The sequence below is a fragment of the Leptidea sinapis genome, chromosome 37 (genome assembly GCF_905404315.1).
Source record: "Leptidea sinapis chromosome 37, ilLepSina1.1, whole genome shotgun sequence".
NCBI lineage: Eukaryota > Metazoa > Arthropoda > Insecta > Lepidoptera > Pieridae > Leptidea > Leptidea sinapis.
The window spans coordinates 2,131,696-2,152,356 of NC_066301.1; the positions used below are offsets into that span (position 1 = coordinate 2,131,696).

The 20,661-nt window shown below is 33.2% G+C and overlaps 1 protein-coding gene across 1 annotated transcript in view; it reads right to left on the reverse strand.

Moving 5' to 3' along the window:
• Positions 1–2,904: 2,904 nt before the first annotated feature.
• LOC126975671 (apyrase-like) overlaps positions 2,905–20,661 on the reverse strand; it is a 31,361-nt gene continuing 13,604 nt past the window's right edge. Inside the window, exons 5-11 of the mRNA XM_050823666.1 lie at positions 13,754–13,904; positions 11,077–11,203; positions 10,102–10,259; positions 8,422–8,503; positions 7,417–7,575; positions 6,022–6,167; positions 2,905–3,082 (exon numbers count right to left, since the gene is read on the reverse strand). Coding sequence (XP_050679623.1) covers positions 2,930–3,082; positions 6,022–6,167; positions 7,417–7,575; positions 8,422–8,503; positions 10,102–10,259; positions 11,077–11,203; positions 13,754–13,904 — 976 coding nt within the window. The 3' untranslated portion in view covers positions 2,905–2,929. The remainder of the gene's footprint in view (positions 3,083–6,021; positions 6,168–7,416; positions 7,576–8,421; positions 8,504–10,101; positions 10,260–11,076; positions 11,204–13,753; positions 13,905–20,661) is intronic.

Here is a 20,661-nt window from a genome sequence, read left to right on the forward strand (position 1 = left end):
TTACATCGTAATAGATAATTTTATTTAAAATTTAATTTTGTTGATTTTTATGTGTGATTTTTTAATCAGATTTATTTTATTTTCACTATAACTTAAGATAAATGCGTCCCGCCACGAAATCCCCCGCTTTAACTTTAATTATCCCCCGCCACCAATGTATTTTCGGTTTTCTAATACGTTTTTTTACTCTTTATAATTCAAATTCAAATTTGAGTTTGACATTGTAAAGTAACGGGTAGTGAGTGATATTATAATAAATCTAGGTATATTATAAATGAAGCTAGCAGTGTGAGACGTCCAGCATTCTAGTAGGTAATTTTTTTTTCATACGCAATTTGAAAAACAAGAATGGTAAACATTGGAGCGTGTATTCAGTTTTCCATCTGAAATTCTTGTTGAAATAATAGTGAACAATAGCCGATCTCGTTCTAGCACTCGCCGGCCGCTTCCGCGGCACGCTACGCTCGGCTCGTATTTTTGGGACCTACTAGTGTAGAAAGGCCGATTCGCTTAGAAAACAATTAGTTGATTACGCTAATGCATAACTAAGAAATAATGACAATAAATACAAGAAACAGACCAATCACAGACGGTCTGATAAACTAACGACCAGTAAAATTTTCAAAATATTTGCATTGCCTTACTCTCACTACAGTGTACCCGTGACATTACAATGTCACTAAAACCAGGTTAAATTGTAAGTAATGAAGTCGATTGACAATCTACCGTTTAATAATTATAATATCACTTGTGAAATTATAATATCACGGCTTTGACAATAGACCTGCGTCCTTAGATTAAGGATTAATTTCCGTTGTGCTCCAACTAGATACCGCAGTCGCAAAGTGTGGAAACTAATACTACGCCCAAGCGGGCGTACTTGAATCAGTCTCGAACAATGGGTGACGTTGACGGGCCACAAGTTCTTTTAAACTTTACGAGTAATTGAAACTAAAATGCTGGGTTGCGTAGTTAAACTTTGTAAAAATAATACGGAATAAATAATATGGAAGACACTGTGTTCACATATTATTAGTAAGTATTTTATATTTAATTAATTTCAATGTAGAATAACACGAACCGTATGTAAAAAATTTGAAAGATGCCATTAAGTGTCAAGTTGCCACGCACACATGCAGTCACCGTAATAAGAAAGCTTTTGTTTTTAGGTAGTACGTCTCTAGTTGGAGCGCAGCGGAGATCAATCCTTAATATAAGCCTGCGACATATACGAGATCATAATATCTTTAATGTTGACAACATTTATCAATTATCATTATACTTCTTATGTTGTATAAATAGTCTTTTTAAGTGTGATAATGTTAAAGCGCTTCATAAAAATGGAAAAATGTTTGCATATCATAAAATTATTTATTGATATTTGTAAACGTTATTTTATATTTTTCCTTAATTAGTCATATATAAAATTTTAGAAAGCGTTCATTCTGTTACACGATAGTACCAAATGAAAAGTTAAGCTCGTGTGGTTGTGGCATAAATACGAAGTTAAATATGGGTAGGATCAAAGCAATTCAGAGAACCTTTATACAGTGGTAATTAAATACAGAAAATACGGGACTCTAACATCTAATATTAACTTAACTATGAGCTTCTCTCCTACGGCAGTTATTATCGTCTATTTATCCTTCTATACTAGGAAGTTATCAGCTTTCACTTGACAGAGAGAAGCTTCGTAGGACAGCTAAATCTCCATGACACGAGACTAAACGGCGGCGGTAGCAGGACCTGGTATGTATGTAATATAATATTTTAGTAAAGATCCTTTACGCGGAGCTTACGTTGATATTACCTTAAAATTGTAATTTCTCTGAGAGCTAAAAATAAAGAATTGTTCAAAATTGAGATTGTTAAAGTAGGTAAGCGGTTATCAAACAAATGGAATCTCATTAATATAGAATAAATTAATAGCAGAACCGCAAACTTTAATTTAGAAAGATTTAATAATTTCCAAGTTAGTCACAGGTGTCGTGTCCAACTTCAGCATTTTACCGCAAATTAAATTTGGATGGAATTGTTTGATTGTTTTACAAAGAACCTAACCGTTTGGTGAATTCAATTTCTAAATTAAACTGAGTAAGTAATTAGTTCTGATTTTGTTAAGGAGTGCCATAAATAACACCAAACTTTATATTACGTTTTGCTGATTGCTGTTACACTAAATTATATTTTGCAATTTTTTGTAAGAATATAAGGAGTCGTTACAATATGTCGAAATCAAATAATTCAACAATCTGTAAAGGCATCATCATCACTTTTCAAGGCTTACGCATTTCTCCATTGGTATACAAGATTCTTTTTCCCTTTTCCCATAGTTCCCCTTTCCCCGTAGTTACCTTTACCCCACCTGACCTTATCAAAGATTTTTTCATGCTAATATTTTTCATAACTTCTTTATATCTAATCAATACTGTCATAATTATTAAAATCATATCATTAATTAAAAAGCATATTCTGTACTCATCACTCTTTTTATTTGTTTTATGGTTTAACTACTCTTAAGCCGAAAAAATGGAATGTATTTATTTCATCACCTCGCAGGTATTGTAATAATTGATGCTAATAAATGATGATTTTAAAGAGTGGCTGTGAATTTCTTTTCATTACATCTCACTAAACCTCTGCTTTTCCGATGTGATGGTAACTGGTAAAAGTTATAGCAACTTTAATTTTTTTTAACCCAAATGAATAGACGATAATTGGATTGATTTTACTGATCAAAAAATATCTCATTACTAACTTATAATTTAAGATGATATTATTATGATAAATTAAAAAAAAATAGCGATCAGGAATATGTGATACTATTTATGTACTACTGATACGAATTTTTAGTTCTGTGAATCCTTGAAACAAAATAATGGGTTTGACTAAATATACCCAAAGTAGTTGTGAATAATTTATTACTTTATCATTGATAAGTAGAGTTTTTAGATTTTGTATTGATAACAACAAGTCGGTTATCCAAAGTTGGTGTTATAGGAGATATTTTTCTGACGTACTCCTCGACGATTTCAATTTCTTTTCCGATTATCTTGAAGTCTCGGCCGTGTTGTAGAAGCAACTGAAACATAATACAAATTAGTTATTTGTCTATGTATTTATTTATATATCATCTATTAGCCTGTTAGCGATGTAAATTTGGAATTAGTCCATTCTAGGCGTCTATTATCATTTTGCCAACATTTAAGTCTGACCTCATTTGGGATTGTTAAACGATAATTGAAGCTTTCCTTTAAAGTATTATTGTTGCATCAGTTTATATAATTTGTAAAATGAGAACGGATAACGGTAAAATCTAAGTATTGGTTAAAAACGTAGTTAATTTCTCAGAAGTTGTAATTGTTGTTTTTAAACCCACAATTATTTTAAGTTTCCTTCACAAAAGTGTCTACACCTCTAAACTACTACTCTACTTCTCTAATCGCCAGTTCTGAATTATTTGGTGTGAGAGCAGACAGTAACATTAACATAGGCTCATTAAATATATTAATATTGCCAGCAGAGCACTGTTGCGTTTTGCCACAAACTTCGTCCTTACAACGTAATTTTGCTTCCTCCAATACGCCCGACAATATGTAAATATGTAAAAGAGAAGAAGATAATAGTTGTGTCAAGAAAGTGAGGCAAGTTGTGATCTCATATTATAAAACAGTAAAAGGAAGCCAATTAGAAGAAGCCCTCCGTTTGACAGCTTGTGTTCAAGATGTTCTGAATCGAAATTAAAACAAAAGTGACAAAAAACATTATACTACTAATTATAAACGTAAGTATCCGTCCCTACTCTGTAGTTATAACAACAGCTAATTATGAAATATATTATAAATTCAACTCGAACAAGTAATCAATCATTTATAGCATTGGGATAGTTTTAGTTAATTTTAGATAGTTAAAGTTAAATGTATGTTTTTCTTATACAAATTGTTATATTATCTTTATCTTTTAGTTAATATATAATTTATTACGTTTTGTTCTCTCTATGTTATATTTAGTTTAATCTCTTAGTCGTAACGGTATCGCGTAAAAAAGAAGTTTGCACTTTAATAATTCTCAGGAATTTTTATTTATAATAAGGGACGAGACGAGCAGGACGTTCAGCTGATGCTAATTGATACGCCCTGCCCATTTCAATATACCTCTCAGGATTCCTGAAAAAATCTAAAAATTCTGAGCGGCACTACAATAATTGCGCTCGTCAACTTGAGACATGAGAAACAATGAAACTTGATTCATTTGCCCGGTAATTTCACTGGCTACGACACCCTTCAGGCCATAACATAATAATGTTTACACATTACTGATTCACGGCAGAAATAGGCGTCGTTGTGGTACCCATAGTCTAGCCGGCATCCTGTGCACAAGAGCCTCCCACTGATAATATAGCTATAGAATATTCAGTGATATTACTTATGACTTTATGGCTGGTACTTTGAGAAAATACTCATTCCTTAACGCCTTTAAGACCACAAATTCGGTTTATTACTAAATTTCTCAAAGAGAATTGTCTATTGCAAAACTAAATAATAACAAAATCAAATGTAACCTATGTATTTGATAAATACACAATCTCATTTTTCTCCGAAATAAATGATTTTCGCAAATCAAAAAGGTAAAATAATATTTCAAGGGACTTATATTAAGCTTATATTAAGCTTTGATTCAACAAAATACATTTTCTTATAACTTCAATGAGATTTGAGATATAGGTATATAGCTTCGTCGTCATAATATCTTTGATGTATTTATTACAATCAACAATAATGATGAGATGGAAATGAGAATGAAGCTCTTGCTATTTATTATTACTTATGGGAATCGTTTTGTTAAGTCTGCAAAAGAATTTATTAAAAAAAAAGTCAACAAAACTACAAACTTAGTAAAATGTTAAACTGGAAAACAGGGTTAGGTATCTACTGAAAAGTAAAGCATTTTTCTCTATAACACGTACAGTTTGGGCACTTCTCTATAAATGTATACTTTGAAGATGCCAAGTTAAGCATAAAAAATACTACATTCATTACTTGTAATATCTAACGTAATGTCAATACGAAATATATATCGCTGTAGGTAATAATTACGACTAACTACAAACTGTTGAAGAGATTTTTTTTACTTTTGTTTACGCTGGTAAGAATAATCTGATAATATTCGAATGTTGTAAATAGCTCTGGTAATGAAGCTAAGTCCATAGCCAGTGGGGACTTCCTTATTGTATTAGCAGGTAAAAATGCTGTCAGCCCAGTATAACATGGCAGTTTTCTGTACTGTTTACTCCATGATATGTTAAAAACAAAAGTCAAACATAATTACCGAAGTTCCAGTAAGTAAAACCCTTAATGAAATTGTATTTAACAAACAAACTGAAGGTATTTGTAGACTATTTGGAAATGTAAGATATTAAGACATGACTAGACTTTTCTTAGACTTTTATCATAGATAATTTGTAGAGAAATATGTATTTTGTTTTTTTTTTAATTAACTAAAGATATCTGTGACATTATAAAGACAAAGGGAGTTATGAGGTATGAGGTTTACGGTTGATCAGCGGAGGTCTATGTAATCGGTACTGTACATGCGGTACGCTACGCCGTAGACATATGTTTAACCAAACACGGGTGCCATAAATTTCGAATCATAAAATTTTGCTAGTTTGCGAGTTACCTGGTTTTATAGCTAAGACAGTTGTTACTTTTTTTTTCAATACAAGCTTGTTAAAGTTGTAAACCAACCGTTTTAGCGTGTACATCTTATAAGATAAAACGAGCAATCCATGTAAATACATTTATAAATATTTTATGGGCGCGGAATTGTAAATACATTTATTACGAGGGGATTACTCAGGGCGAAAAACCAATTCAGGCCTGATCTTCGGGCCCCTCTTTCTTTGTGACAAAAACTGACGGGTATGCAAGACTTATAATAATGGTAAAAGATACACATTGCAGCCCCTCTTAGAATTGTAAGCATTTAATTTTTAGAATAGGAATAGGTACAGGTACTCACAGAAAATGCATTTCCACCTCTTATCAAGAAAGTCAGTGTGGTAACACGATATTCCTTGTCCGGATTCATCAATTGATACTCGTCACCTTCTTTGACAAATACATTTACATCGACTTCTTCAGTTAAGTTAATCTTTAATTTAAATCCTGTAAAGTTATGATTAAGTGTTAAGTAAGTTTGTACAAACTTCTTGTGCGTAATCTATATATATCTTTAAACCACTGATCGTATCGAAATGAAACTACCACCATTCGATGCAGCCATCCCCGCCCTGCGAAACGGGCGGGGACGGCTATTATCACTATATATTTCAAATGACGAAGTAAACAATGCTCTATCTGACATCGTGTACTGATTTAGCGCCAATAACTTATTGTTAAAGAGTCATAAAACCAAAAATATTAAGTTTACCGCGCCAATTGTCAAATATGGCGTATATTTTATTAAATGGAGTGGTGGTAAAACCAGTGGAACCTGCTGTATTTCTTGGCATTCCTCTTGATTCCAAATTGCAATGGGGCCCCCATATTGAAGGATTGGCGAATAGGCTTAGTTTGCAGCATATGCGCTTAAGAAAATTAGACGATTAACTGACATAGATACGGCGCGACTAGTATACTTTAGTTATTTGCATAGTATTATGTCCTATGGTATATTGTTATGGGGCAGTGCGGCACATATTAATACCATCTTTGTGCTGCAGAAGAGGACTATTCGTGCGATTTATAACCTGGGTCCTAAAGAATCATTAAGAGCAAATTAAAAGAAATAAACATTTTGACTGTTGCTTCTCAATACATTTTGATAATGTTCTGTATGTTCATAAGCACATTGAGGAATTTTCTAGAAACTCTGGCAATCATAATGCTAACACGAGGAACAAACATAAACTTATTATGCCTTTTACTCGGTTGGGTCGAGTTAGTAAGTCTTTTGTTGGGCGATGTATATGCTTCTACAATATGATCCCAGAAAATGTACAAAACAAATGTGTTACGAAATTTAAAAGAATTTTTAAAAAACGTTTGTGTGGGAAAGGTAACTATAGCATAAACGATTTTCTTAATGACATTACGGACTGGGAATAAAGCGAACATCCTCAGGCTCTTTAATTATAAATGTTTATGTACGATATCACATTGTAATCCATATTTTATATGAAAAAAAAATCCCGCTAAGTTTCTTGCGCCCAATCTTCTCAGGTCTGAGGCAGTCTCTTTTGAATGGGTGGTAGTTTTGGACGTTCAATAAGTGATTTTAAATCCTATTTTGAATAAAAATATTAGAATTTGAAATTAAAATAATGAACTAAAATACACTGAGAGATCCATTTATGGTCTTTTAGAACTATATGTATATTTCTTTAGAGTGAACATGTCGTATTATGTGACTTACCAGCAATTTGTGGCATCCATGGGCCACTAAATGGATTTCTCTGCCAGAAGTTTGTCATGCATATTTTAAAAGTATCAATCAAGTATCGTCCACTAATTAGAAAAGTAACAACAGAATTTGTAAATGGCAATGTATTCAACAGCTCGCCTCTTGTTATTCCTGCAATAAAATTTTTTCAAACATGTTAATTATGTAGTGAGGTAGATTATATAAAATACATTGTTAGTGAATTATTATTAGAAAAATAAACATTTTCTACTAAGAAGAACTTTATTGTAATAATGTAAAAAAATAAATTATCTAGTAGCATTTAATTCTTGTCTTGGGGCCTTATTGGACAAGGTTTGCGAAGGCTAGAACTCAATTGAGACAGTTGGAGGAAACGACGGTGTGAAGGAACACATCGAGCTAAAGAACATTTTTTAAAATAAAAATGTATCTCACATCAGTCCTCTTGAAGTAATTGCATATTAAATTATACTTTTAGTTATTATTAATCAATCATTATCTCGAAATGAAACTTTATTTTTATTTTGGTCTAGAGGCATCCGAAAGTTCGTGGTGATGATAGATACCGCTCAATATTTTAGATAAGCATGACAACAAAGGTAAGATGTGAATGCGGGCTTCACCGCGTCTGCTTTAGCTCTTCATGATGGGAAATGTGGAAAGTGACATGCTAAACGAAAAGAACGGGATTGGATCGGAACTGCGTCCATCGACAAGTGTCCCATAACGCCGACGATAGGGAAGGGTTCAAAAACGGCTAACCTTGATGGCTGAAGAGGCACTCTAAAAAGAAGAACAATTTAAATATTCTTTGCAGCCACAATGGTTCCATCTCAACACAGATTTACATTCTCAAAGTATACTGACAGATGGAAAAAAGCCAGCCTCTCAATATCATATATATTTTCGGCACCCAGAATAAGTGACTTCTTCGTAGATAATAATTTATGATATATTTAAACATTTTTCACATTAATAATAAATGGCACGTGTTACCTCCTTTTGGTATCGAGCCTCGGATCATATTTCTGAGCAAGAAAGCAATACTTGTCAAGTTTCCATCTATAAGTTCTCTTTCCTGAAAAAAAATCATATTTTTATAATATTGAACATACTCACTAGTAATACAAATTGCTTAGGGCAAATAAAAAAGACCTAATTTCATCACCATCAACCAATCGTTTCATATTCTTTGTATTCTTGAACCGACCGTTGAAGGTAATTCTGGTAGATCTTTGTATTTAATCCTGCTCATGAAAATTGCACCAAGGTATCTTTTTATTCAACAAACTCGTTAGCTCTGAAGCCCTCATATAACCCCACGTGGTCAATGACAAAGGTTGCTTTAACTAATTTAAGATATTTCTTTTGGTGCTAATTGCTCTACCCCAATGCTAATTCGGGACAACGTTAACCAGTGGGAGGCTCCTCTCGCACACAGGATGGCGGCTAGATTATGGGTACCACAACGGCGCCTATTTCTACCGTGAAGCAGTAATGTATAAGCATTACTGTGTTTCGGTCTGAAGGACGCCGACTTAACATCTTAATATGTCTCAAGGTGATGAGTGCAGTTCTAGTGCCAATCAGAATTTATGGGGTTTTTTAAGAATCCTGATCGGCACTGCATTGTAATGGGCAGGGCGTATCAATTACCATCCGTTGAACGTCCTGCTCGTCTTGACCCTTATTTTCATTAAAAAAAGGCACATGCTCCACAATAGGCGGTCGCAAATGTCGAGGTGCTGAAAGGCATGCAATAATTAAAATTATTATATATATATTATTATTTAATTATTATATAAATAATATAGGGGCCTGATAATTAAATGCAATCCACTTCATTTCGGTCCACGTACGTGAATGTGAAACATCAACATTAACCTCTTCCATTTGAGCACACAGGCAACCTGAGCTACTCCACAAAACCCTCCTTCATTTAGTAAAATCGCCTTTAATAATATTTAAGCAACAAATTAATACATATAATCCCAACAAAACTTATGAAAATTTATAACCCTTAATAACATCAGATATTATATTATTATTTTGTATAATCGTGTGTTTCTAGTTGATCACCGGGAATATCGGGTTCATTAGAATATCCTATAAATTATAATTGTTGTTAATTAATATGTAAGTATCCATCCCTACTCTGTTGGTAGTAAATAATCGTGTCATAGTGTGGCGAGGCGATGACATGACAATGTACTCTGAAAGGTTTTCCTGGAAAAAAAGGCCAAAAAAATACTGTGACATCAAGTATCCAGATATTAACCCTACAGTGGTCGTGCTTGTGATCATACCATTTAGAGGTCGCGCGGGTGACATGCGTCCTCCACCCACAACTTCGAACATCTCCTGACACATCCAAGCCACTCAAGCATACGGCCGTTACTGATGTCAGGAAGCGTATCATAGGCATTACTAAACTAAGTGCCAACTACCTGTTCCCATACAAAAAACGAAAAATTCCGTCAGTTTAATCAGATTGGATGACATATGTCATCCGCGCGACCACTCTAGGGTTAAAGGCGGAGTTTTGATCTGTAACGTAAAAAAATGCCCATAATTAAAAATGAATGTTTCATGCTGCGAACAAGGAATTGCATAATCTTTTACCATCAGGAAGCACTTTTCCCTCAATTCTAATAAATAAAATTAACAAAAACATACCTTATTGAGAAAAGCATCAGCAATTAAATCCCCAATAGCACATTCCTGCTGGCCGCATCTTTCAGCTATCAGACCCTCCTTGGTGTAGCCCACTTCTTCATTTACAACTGCGTGTAGCTTCTGTTTGTATGGTTCAAGCAATCGCTTTATTTCGAGGTCTAAAAGGATTTCAAATATAGTTTAAACTGATTTTTATTACACAAATAAAACTGAAAACAAAATTTTATGAACGATGAGGGATGCGAAGCCGCGACCTTTCGTTTTAATTGTGTAATTAATCCTAGAAGTGAGGGTTATCACTTTAAAACATAACAAATTGTTTACATTTTTATTGAAGAAAGTCTGGACGATAAGAAGCCTGTATTTAGTATTTTTTTTTTTTTTTTTTACTCTTTAAATTACCTAATAAGGCAATCTATCAAGGAAACAGTTGGTCATTTTGTGAAATTAAAAAGACAAAGTGAGTTATATATTCATCGAATCCTCATAATTGTTTTAGGTCGACGAGCGCAGGTTTTTTTTTATGGAATAGGAGGACAAACGAGCGTACGGGTCACCTGTTGTTAAGTGATCACCGCCGCGCACAATCTCTTGCAACACCAGAGGAATCACAGTTTATTATTATAACTGAAGTACTTATAAGAAAAAAACTTGATTTCTTTTTAAAGCGTATGTGTATTGATATTTTTTTTATTCTGCAAAGATTGTGAGTTAATTCTTAAGTACATCCCTTCAAGTGGGTGAAAATAATCTTCATAATCCCGTTACATAATAGATCCATATTATATGTATAAAAACAAAAACATTAACGAAATGACCAATAGAGTCCTAATATTATAAGTTTTCTTTAGTGTTAATTACTTACTTACTTAAAACTCATAAAATATTGCTAATTATGTATTTCTGCAAAATATGGCCTAATTCTATAAATTATCTTCAAATAAAGCTGTAATAACATAATATTTTACTGCTTACCTTCAGGAATAGATCTATTCAAGAATACTGGTTTTCCTCCAAAATACTTTAAGTCCCCGGCTCTATCAAAGTACATAGTTAAATTGCCAACGTATTTCGAGAAGGCTGAAGCTGTCACAATTGGAATCTGAAACAAATAATATTTCTAAATTACGCTAGAAGAAATCCGTAGAGAACAAATTGAATAATTAGATTTCGCCACCTGTAAGTATTAGAGTATTAAATTATAATTTTAAATAATAATACATAACAGAAAGGGAAAATATGAAATATTAGAATTATGATGGTTAAATATATTTTATGTATTATTGAATCTAGTTATGAAATATATGCTGATGATTTAAAAATTTATCGAAGCACATATAAATAGTAGTATTTTATTAATATCTAAGGTATGAATTAGGTTTGCAGAAGTCTTAAATTAAATCTTTATTAAGATAATTTTTGCTTTTTAGTTTTTGAAGTCGGTTTATTATATACTCTATGATTTATTATATATTTATATAATTAATGTTATGTAACTATTATAATGACTAATATAATACCGCTTTTCACTCTCTCTAGGAATCATCCACCGCTGCCGGAAGAAATTTGTAATTTGTCTGTAGAGTCTCTTGAGAAGGTCACGGAATTGAAAAAAAAAACCTTATTGGGTTTAACGCGCTACATATGCTGTTTTAGGAACTATTCTATCGAGTTATTTTCCACGACTCGCCGTTTACTGTGCGCTTATTGTGCTTGAAAAACCTCCTAGGATCAAAAGCCGTTGTAAGCCCAGGCAGTGCCTGTCTCACTCCCCGTGTAGTTATTGAAATTGTAAGTGGTTGTGGCGGCCACACCAACGGAGCTATCCAGTAGGGACTCACGAGCGAGCAGTGAAATCGGACGCTGGAGCATTGTTCGTCATCTACTTGACCGATATTTTATAAGTGGAAAAAAAATTAAATACAAAATAACTGAGCTATTTTTATAAGATGACCCTATACTAGGTAGGTATTGCACCTACTCCTATAACAGTTGGGAACTGTACTCTCGAAATCTTTGACGAGTACGTATACCTTAGACAAAGAATCCAGTTGGGCAGGTCCAATTTCGGGAAAGAGGTCACTCATCGAATTCAACTCGGATGGAAACGGTTCGGAAAGATCCGTAATATCTTCTCGTCCAAAATACAACAGTGTCTGAATACGAAGGTTTTTAACCAGTGTAAGTTGCCAGTGATGACATACGGAACGCAGACGTGGTTGCTAACTATGGGCCTTGCGAGGAAGCTCATTGTCGCTCAGAGGACATTGGAGAGGGCTACGGCTAGTTTCCCTGCGAGATCGAATCAGAAATGAGGAAATAGTAAAGAGGGAGAACCAAACTCACTGACATAGCCCAAATGATTGCGAAACTGAAGTGGCAGTGAGCAAGGCACATAGTTCGACGGACAAAGTAAAGTAAAGTTCTCGAATGGCGACCACGTATTGGAAGACGTACTGTTGGTAAGCCCCCCAAGAAGATGGACCGGAATACGTTGGATGAGGGCAGCGCAGGACCGATCGTAATGGCGATCTTTGGGGGAGGCCTTTGCCCAGCAGTAGACATCTTCCGGCTGAAATGATGATGATGATACAAGGTAGCTACCGTTTAGGTAAAGAAGACAACCCTAACGTCGTCAGAAGATGTAAGAGTCACGCAATAGAAAGAGGGGCATGTCAAGGTGAATAAAAATGTAGGTTAATAGCGCTGTGCGATCTGAATTGCACCTTATTGTATGGCAATAAAAGTCCCTATTTCTCTGATTGGTTTTCTTTGATTAGTTTTCTTTCTTCTGTACTTGTAATATTATATATTCTTTGGCCCAGGTGTGTATGAGTTTCCCTCAACGTAATAGCGTATAAACGTACATTATATCAACCGGCGTCTCTGGGATATGAGGCAACGGCACTATTCTGCGACGAAAATTCTATATTAAGTTAGACACCAAGGTAAAAGCACTTAGTAAGTAAGTGACACTATCCCAAACAAGGCAGTCGCTGAAAATTTTATCACAAATCTCCATCCATACTTTATATTCTATACAAAATAATTATGTACATATTTCGATAAAGAATATTTCGATGTAAATATCAATATGGATGTTGATGATGTATCATCTGTAGATGATCTGAGGCTGTAGCCTCACGTGGATTAGATTAGAACTAAAAACTTCTTTAACCATGTTGGGCACTTTTTGGTGGGGGAAAATCTTATGGGTTCGCCTCGTTGACATGCTCAAGAATGGCGCACGTGATAAATAAATAATTAAATAAATATAAATATTTATATATAGTTAGACACTTTTTGGATGGATGAAATATCGCAAAAGCTGACTTATTGTGCAACATTAGTGCTGTGTATATCTTGTGAAATTGAAAGAAATAAGTCAAAATTTCAATGTACTGTGTATTGTTGAAATAGTGTTTTCGTTTGATTAATATATTATGATTGAAAATAAGCTTTTAATATAAATTGAAATTAATAATTAAATTGTTCTTAAACATTATGAAATTTCAAATTTTAATGCTAAATTTCTCAGTTTTTACTTGTATCGGCAGTCTGTATAATTGCCATTTTTAAGGTTATCCATTTCGTATCTACCTGGATACACCACCATTGGAACCTCAAACAAATTATTAATTGATTTACAAACCTTATGGCCAGGCTTAGCTTCCGACTCAATAACAACTGGATATGGGCCAGAAATATATTCGTTGCTGGGTGACTTGCCATTCCAGAGTAGACTGTGTGAATGACCTCCAATAATTATATCAATGTTCTCACCAACCAACTTCGCTATTTTCCTGAAAAAAAATAATTTTTAAAGTTCTGTAACTGAACCTATAACATGGTTCGCCATGTTCACTGAATAGCATTGCTTGCGGCGGTGTCGTGTGCCTGCTCATCTCCTTCCTTCAAATATGTGCGAAGGGAACGATGGCTGGTCCATGCGCAAACTCGTGAACGGTTACTTGTGGTGCCAGGTTGACCTGTTCTACTAATTGTGACAGTTATCACGACCATCATGTTCACGAAGCATCCTTACACAAACAATTAATTCAAGCTCTAAAGGTTGATGCATCTAATATACGATAATTTATATAAATACATTTTATTCTTTATTACTTTAATTAAATAATTTATATTATTTAAACACGACTCATATATTGGATGCAGCACCTTACAAACTAATTTGTTATGTATATTACAGCCATTGTAAAATACTCTATTTGATTGAAAGATTGGTGGAGTTTCTTAATTTCTTATAAATTCATTAATTATAAAATGAAAATAACCAATGGTAACCTATACCTACCATTTAGAGTTAAGCGACAGCTGGCTACTTTAGTAGCTTATAGTGTTAGTCAACAAACTACTTCCTCTGTAGTATTATTTAATAAACATGCCTCTATTGGGCAAAATTGTAAAATAATCGACATACAAGCCCCTATTGGGGAATGTATTAGTACTAAAATATAACAATGAAGATTTTTCTTCAATTAATTTAAATTAAGTTATTTGACAAGGGAGGACAACTCTTGCAATATCATACCAAATAGGCAACATTCACCAAATATAAATGTTACTGCTATAGATAATCATAATATAAAGCTCATAAATATTGTTCACCAGAATATACAAGGTATCTCAAGTAAGGAATTAGAAATTGAACTGTTTTTGAGCTGCTGTAATATAGATATATTATGTATTACAGAACATTGGCGTAAGAGTCATCAGCTCCAGTTTAGTTTTAGAGAACATAAAGTAGTCAGTTCGTTTTGTAGAAGTAGGGCAATACATGGAGGTTCCCTAATTATTATTAATAATAGATTAAAATGTAAAAATAGAAGAGATATTGTTAATCTCTCTATAGAACAACTAATTGAGATAGCTTGTATAGAACTAGAGCAATTTATTATTGTAAGTGTATACCGCCCCCCCACTGCATCATATGAACAATTCCAACATAGAATGGAGGAGGTACTATCAAAATTTAGCAAAACTAGCAAGTCAATTATAGTGTGTGGAGATTTTAATATAAACTTGCTTGAACCTTCGGCCAATTGTACTAGCCTTAAAAATTTATTTCAAAGTTTTAATTTGTTCAATGTATTTTGGGAACCTACTAGAATCACTTCTACAACAGCAACCTGTTTAGATAATATTTTTACAGATGTTACTATTACTAGTAAACTCATAATTAATAATCTTCAGTCCGACCATAGTGGGCAACTTATAAAAGTAAATACAAGATTGGACAATGTCAGACCAAAAAAGGTGACGATTATACCAGTTACGGGTAGCCGTCTTGAGAGGTTTAGAAATAATTTGGTAAATACGATACCATTTTTACACTGTGGTGAAACTGCTAATTTTCACTATAACTTAGTCTTCAATTCCTTCTGTGAGGAATTTGACAGGATTTTTACTCCAGTAACGGTGACAGTAAACAACAAACATAGTTTTAATGATTGGGCAACAATGGGTATCCACAAAAGTCGTAAACGCTTATATGACCTTTATTATGAGAACCATTACAATAATAGTGAAGAATTTAAAATATATGTAAAAAAATACTCCAAGCTTTTTAAAATAGTTTGTCATGAAGCGAAAACACGTTTCATTGCAGATAAAATTAAAAACAGTAATAATAAAGTAAAAGCGACTTGGAGTGTAATTAACAATGAAACTGGTAGATCGAATTGCCGTAACACCTCTATCTGTTTAAATATTAATAATCGCGTTATAAATTCGGAAATAGAAATTGCAAATGAATTTGATAAATACTTCTCCGAAATCCCGATTGTCACGACCAAATACCTTAACGCTTCGCCAAAAGCAGCATATGATATGCTTAAATTACACGTACCAGTATCTTCTACTGACTTGAAATTTAAGTATGTTACAGGTAGCGATATAATAAAAATCTTCAAATTAATTAACCTAAAAAATACAAAAGACCTATGGGGCCATTCGACTAATATTGTTAAATACATACTTGACATTATAGCACCTGAATTAGCAATAATATTTAATGAATGCATAGATGAGGGTGTGTTCCCTGACCTCATGAAATACAGCAAAGTTATACCTTTGTTTAAATCGGGCAGTTCTTTTGACCCTGCTAATTTCAGACCTATTTCAGTGCTGCCTGTTTTTAGTAAAATTTTTGAAAAACTTTTGCTTCAACAGCTACAAATGCATTTTTGTAAATTAATGAAGAAAAATCAGTTTGGTTTCACTAGGGGTTTATCAACAATTAATGCGGGTACTAGACTCATTGAGCACATCTTTGACGCCTGGGAAGAGTCACAGGATGCATTGGGCATTTTTTGTGATTTGTCAAAAGCATTTGACTGCGTCCACCATGAAACTTTACTCCTAAAACTAAAGCATTATGGAGTGAAAAATAGAGCCCTAAATCTGTTAAAATCATATTTAAGCGAAAGAGTTCAGATAGTCGATGTAAATGGCAAACGGTCTTCGGGTAAACCTGTGCGAATAGGTGTTCCACAGGGTTCTATTCTCGGTCCTTTCTTGTTTCTTATATATATTAACGATCTACCGTTTGTGGTAGATGATAGCCATGAGATTGTATTGTTTGCTGATGATACTTCACTTATTTTTAAAGTGAAGCGACGTGCGGATATTGATGACGAGGTAAGCAATGCACTCTCAAAGATAGTGCGTTGGTTTGAGACGAATAATCTGCACTTAAACAGTAAAAAAACAAAGTGTTTACGGTTCATTACACCAAACACAGCGGAGGTACAAACCAACGTACTTATAAATGACCAGAGATTGGAACTTGTGGACACTACGGTCTTCCTGGGTATCACGTTAGATAAAAAGCTTCAGTGGGGTCCACATATTACCCATCTAGCAGATAGACTCAGCTCTGCGGCATATGCAGTTAGAAAGATTAGAGAGTACACGAATGTTGCGACCGCTAGATTAGTGTACTTTAGTTATTTTCACAGCATCATGACGTACGGTATATTACTATGGGGTCATGCTGCTGACATTGATATAGTGTTTGCTCTGCAAAAGAGAGCTGTTCGTGCTATATATCAGCTTGGTTATAGACAGTCTCTCAAAGAAAAATTTAAAGAAATAAATATTATGACTGTTTATTGTCAGTACATTTATGAAAATTTAATATATGTTCACAAAAATCGTCACCTTTTTGCTCTTAATAGTGATTTTCATTATTATAACACTAGAAATAAGGGATTGCTTGTAACTAATTCTAGTAGGCTTCATAAGATACATAATAGCTTTAAGGGTAAATGTATACACTTCTACAATAAAGTCCCAGCCACTGTTCAGGCATTGTCTATAAATAAATTTAAATGTTTTATAAAAAAATGGCTCTGTCGTAAATCCTATTACTCCACTGCTGAATATCTAAATGATCGGACAGCCTGGGACTAGATTGTGATTATTTTATAGCAACTGTACAATATTGTATATTTTTATTGAAAAGAGCGCAAAAAAAAAGAATGCTGGGAGAGTTTCTTGCGCCGCTTCTTCTCTCTCAGAGCGCCATTTGTTTCCGAAGCGGTAGTAGTATCTAGTAGTATAAGAAATGACATCAAAAAGAATTCTAAAGGAATCAATTTTGAGAAAATAAATGCCTTTTATGCCTTTTTATATGTTCTTCCCACGAGCTTAACTGCTAACTTCCGAAACATATGGTAAATTCAGTAATTTATAAGAAATATTGACGATTCAAAAGCGCTTAGCTGAAGCCTAATTGAATATTTTATATTGCGGGTACTCACGATATATATTTTTTTCATTTAGTGATGAAATGAATTTCCGCAATGATAAAAGTTTAAAAACATATAATTCAATACAGTTTATTTCACTTTGACTTTAAAGATTAACCAATCGGAATCCTATTACTATGGATTCACTGTTCATGCGTCCGTCTATCTGTCAATGGACTGTATGTCATAAACTACAATAGATACAATGCTAAAACTTAGAAAACGCTTATATTTTGGTGACGTTATAATAACAAATAATAAAAAGAAGAATGGCGGATTCCAAATACGTTACATACACTAGAAGAGACTTAGAATATACTAGCGTATAAGGAACCCGATAATATGTGATAGTGTGTATAAAAATAGCATATCACTGTATCGCGAATTTTAAAGCCCTGAGTAGCACTAAGCGGGCTTTTTTAAAATTGTATTACAATATATTTATTTAATTGAATCAAGTTGCAACATTGGTGATGAGTAAGAGTTGTTCTGCCAATGATGATGATAAGCGAACGAGGCGAGGGAAAACGTTTACGGAATGGCGATGAAGGAGGAATAAGAGTAAAGATTATGGTTACTTTTCCTTCTCAGTAATAATTGAGCTCACGGTTAATAAGGGATCAATACCACAGGAATCACAGGAATATAGCCAGCAATTTAGATGGATGATAATGAGGAAGTTATATATTACTCTTACATACACACGTAGGCTTAGCGAGATACACATGTTTAAAAATAAACCTATTACAATAAAATAGAAAGGGTCCAGAAAAAATTTTTAAGAGCTCTCGATTATCGTACAGGTCACTTATATATGGATTATGACACATCACTGAAAAGGCATGAAATATGCTCATTAAGTTGCCGTCGAAATTGTACTGATATATCAATTATTTTTAAAATTATAAATAATATTATCGATTCCCCACCATTATTGCACTCACTGTCATTTAGAGTGCCTCAACGTCGCGAACGAACAGCCTCTTTTTCTAATACCTCGTAGTCGTACAAACTACGCAGAAAACGCATTCATGAGACGTGCTTGCAGGTTGTACAATGATAAGTTATTACACATAGATTTATTTAGTGAATCCCTAAGCAGTTTGAAAGAATCTGCTTTGGAGTATCTTTCTGATAAAAAGTAATCAAGTTATTTTAAATAGATATGATGGTTTTCAAAAATGATGTTTATATTAAGTACGTATTTGTTTTATATCAATTAATTAATGATGTAGTATTACAAATGTAAGAAACGGTAGGTCTATAATGTAGGTATGTTGCTCTTCAAAGTTATGTTAATATTGTTTGCTTTAAATAAAATAATTAGTTAAGTAGTTATTAAAATTGAAGTAGTGTGTAACTCCTCAAAATGTATATCTATAAATAAGTATTTGTGTTATATAAAATAATTAATAATGTAGTTTGTAAAATGTAGGAAACTCTTCAATACTTATGTTAATATTGTTTGCTTTAAATAAAACTATAAAATAGATTAAAAAAAAAATAAGAAATTGTAGTTTAATAATGTAGATGGTATGTAACTCTTCAAAACTTATGTCTATAATTAAGAATTTGTATTATATAAAATAATTAATGATGTAGTTTTTAAAAATCTAGGAAACTGTAGGTCTATATTTTACTAAATGTTTCTCAGCTAATATAGTTATAAATGACTGTTTGTTTCTGAATAAAATAAAATAAAAATAAAAAATTTAACACCTCAATTTAATATGAATACGGCACTACCAATACAATGACATTTAAAAATAATTTTGATATTTCACTTACTTTCTAATTTATTTTATAATTAAATAATGTTAATAAAATTAAACCTGCTAACCCTGACTACTCTGCCGGCAATCATTACGAGAATGCCGGCAGTTATGTGGGTTTTAAGCGTTGTCTGCCTCCACCGCACCATATCTCCCCACTTTTGTGGGCTATTTATCGCGACGATGTTCTACTTTGGTTTTAGGCTTCCCACCGTAAGTGAACAATTACTAAAAAATACCCTCATACTATCAAGCTTCTCATGTTATTCCGCTATGTTTCAAAAACAGTTATCAAATAACAGAAATTTACATCACGTAATTTTAACGGCAACAAGATTATTTCATTTTCTGTTGTCATTATTAAGATCATGTTGAATATCTCTATCATATTGAAATATATCAACATAAAGGTAAACTAGAATAACACCACGTTCAACTTTCAATTAGGTTTTGCCTTCATAAAATGTTAATTGATTCTGAGTAACTAAAAGGCTTTTCTGACTGACTGATTAACGCAAATCTTGTAAAATGCAAATTAACGATGGATTTATTATAAAGGTAAATTTATGCCTACCAATCTAAGTTGAGTTCGACGTAGTCTGTATGTAAAGTTGTAGCCTGTAGGGCTATTCTACTAAAGAACTACAAATGCACTCCTGTCGCGGCGCCTGGAAAATTACTAGGCAGAAGACAGAAAGATCAAGTTTGTCATATCCATATTCTACTAAGCAGGCATATAACAAAACTGCTCTCTGTTGCACGTTTAGTATGGCAGTTGCTGAGTAGATTTTCGTAGGTTTACAGAAGTCGTTCGTAGGTAACTTTTGCATTGAAATTTTGGGACATTTGAGCGCGATAATATACAATTTATGGGTAGGTCAATAAAATAATAGGAAAAATTTTATAATCAATTATATAAATATATAAATAGAAAAATATATAAATTAGATAATAGTAATTGATACGCCCTGCCGATAAAATGCAGTGCCGCTCAAGATTATTGAAAAACCCAAAAA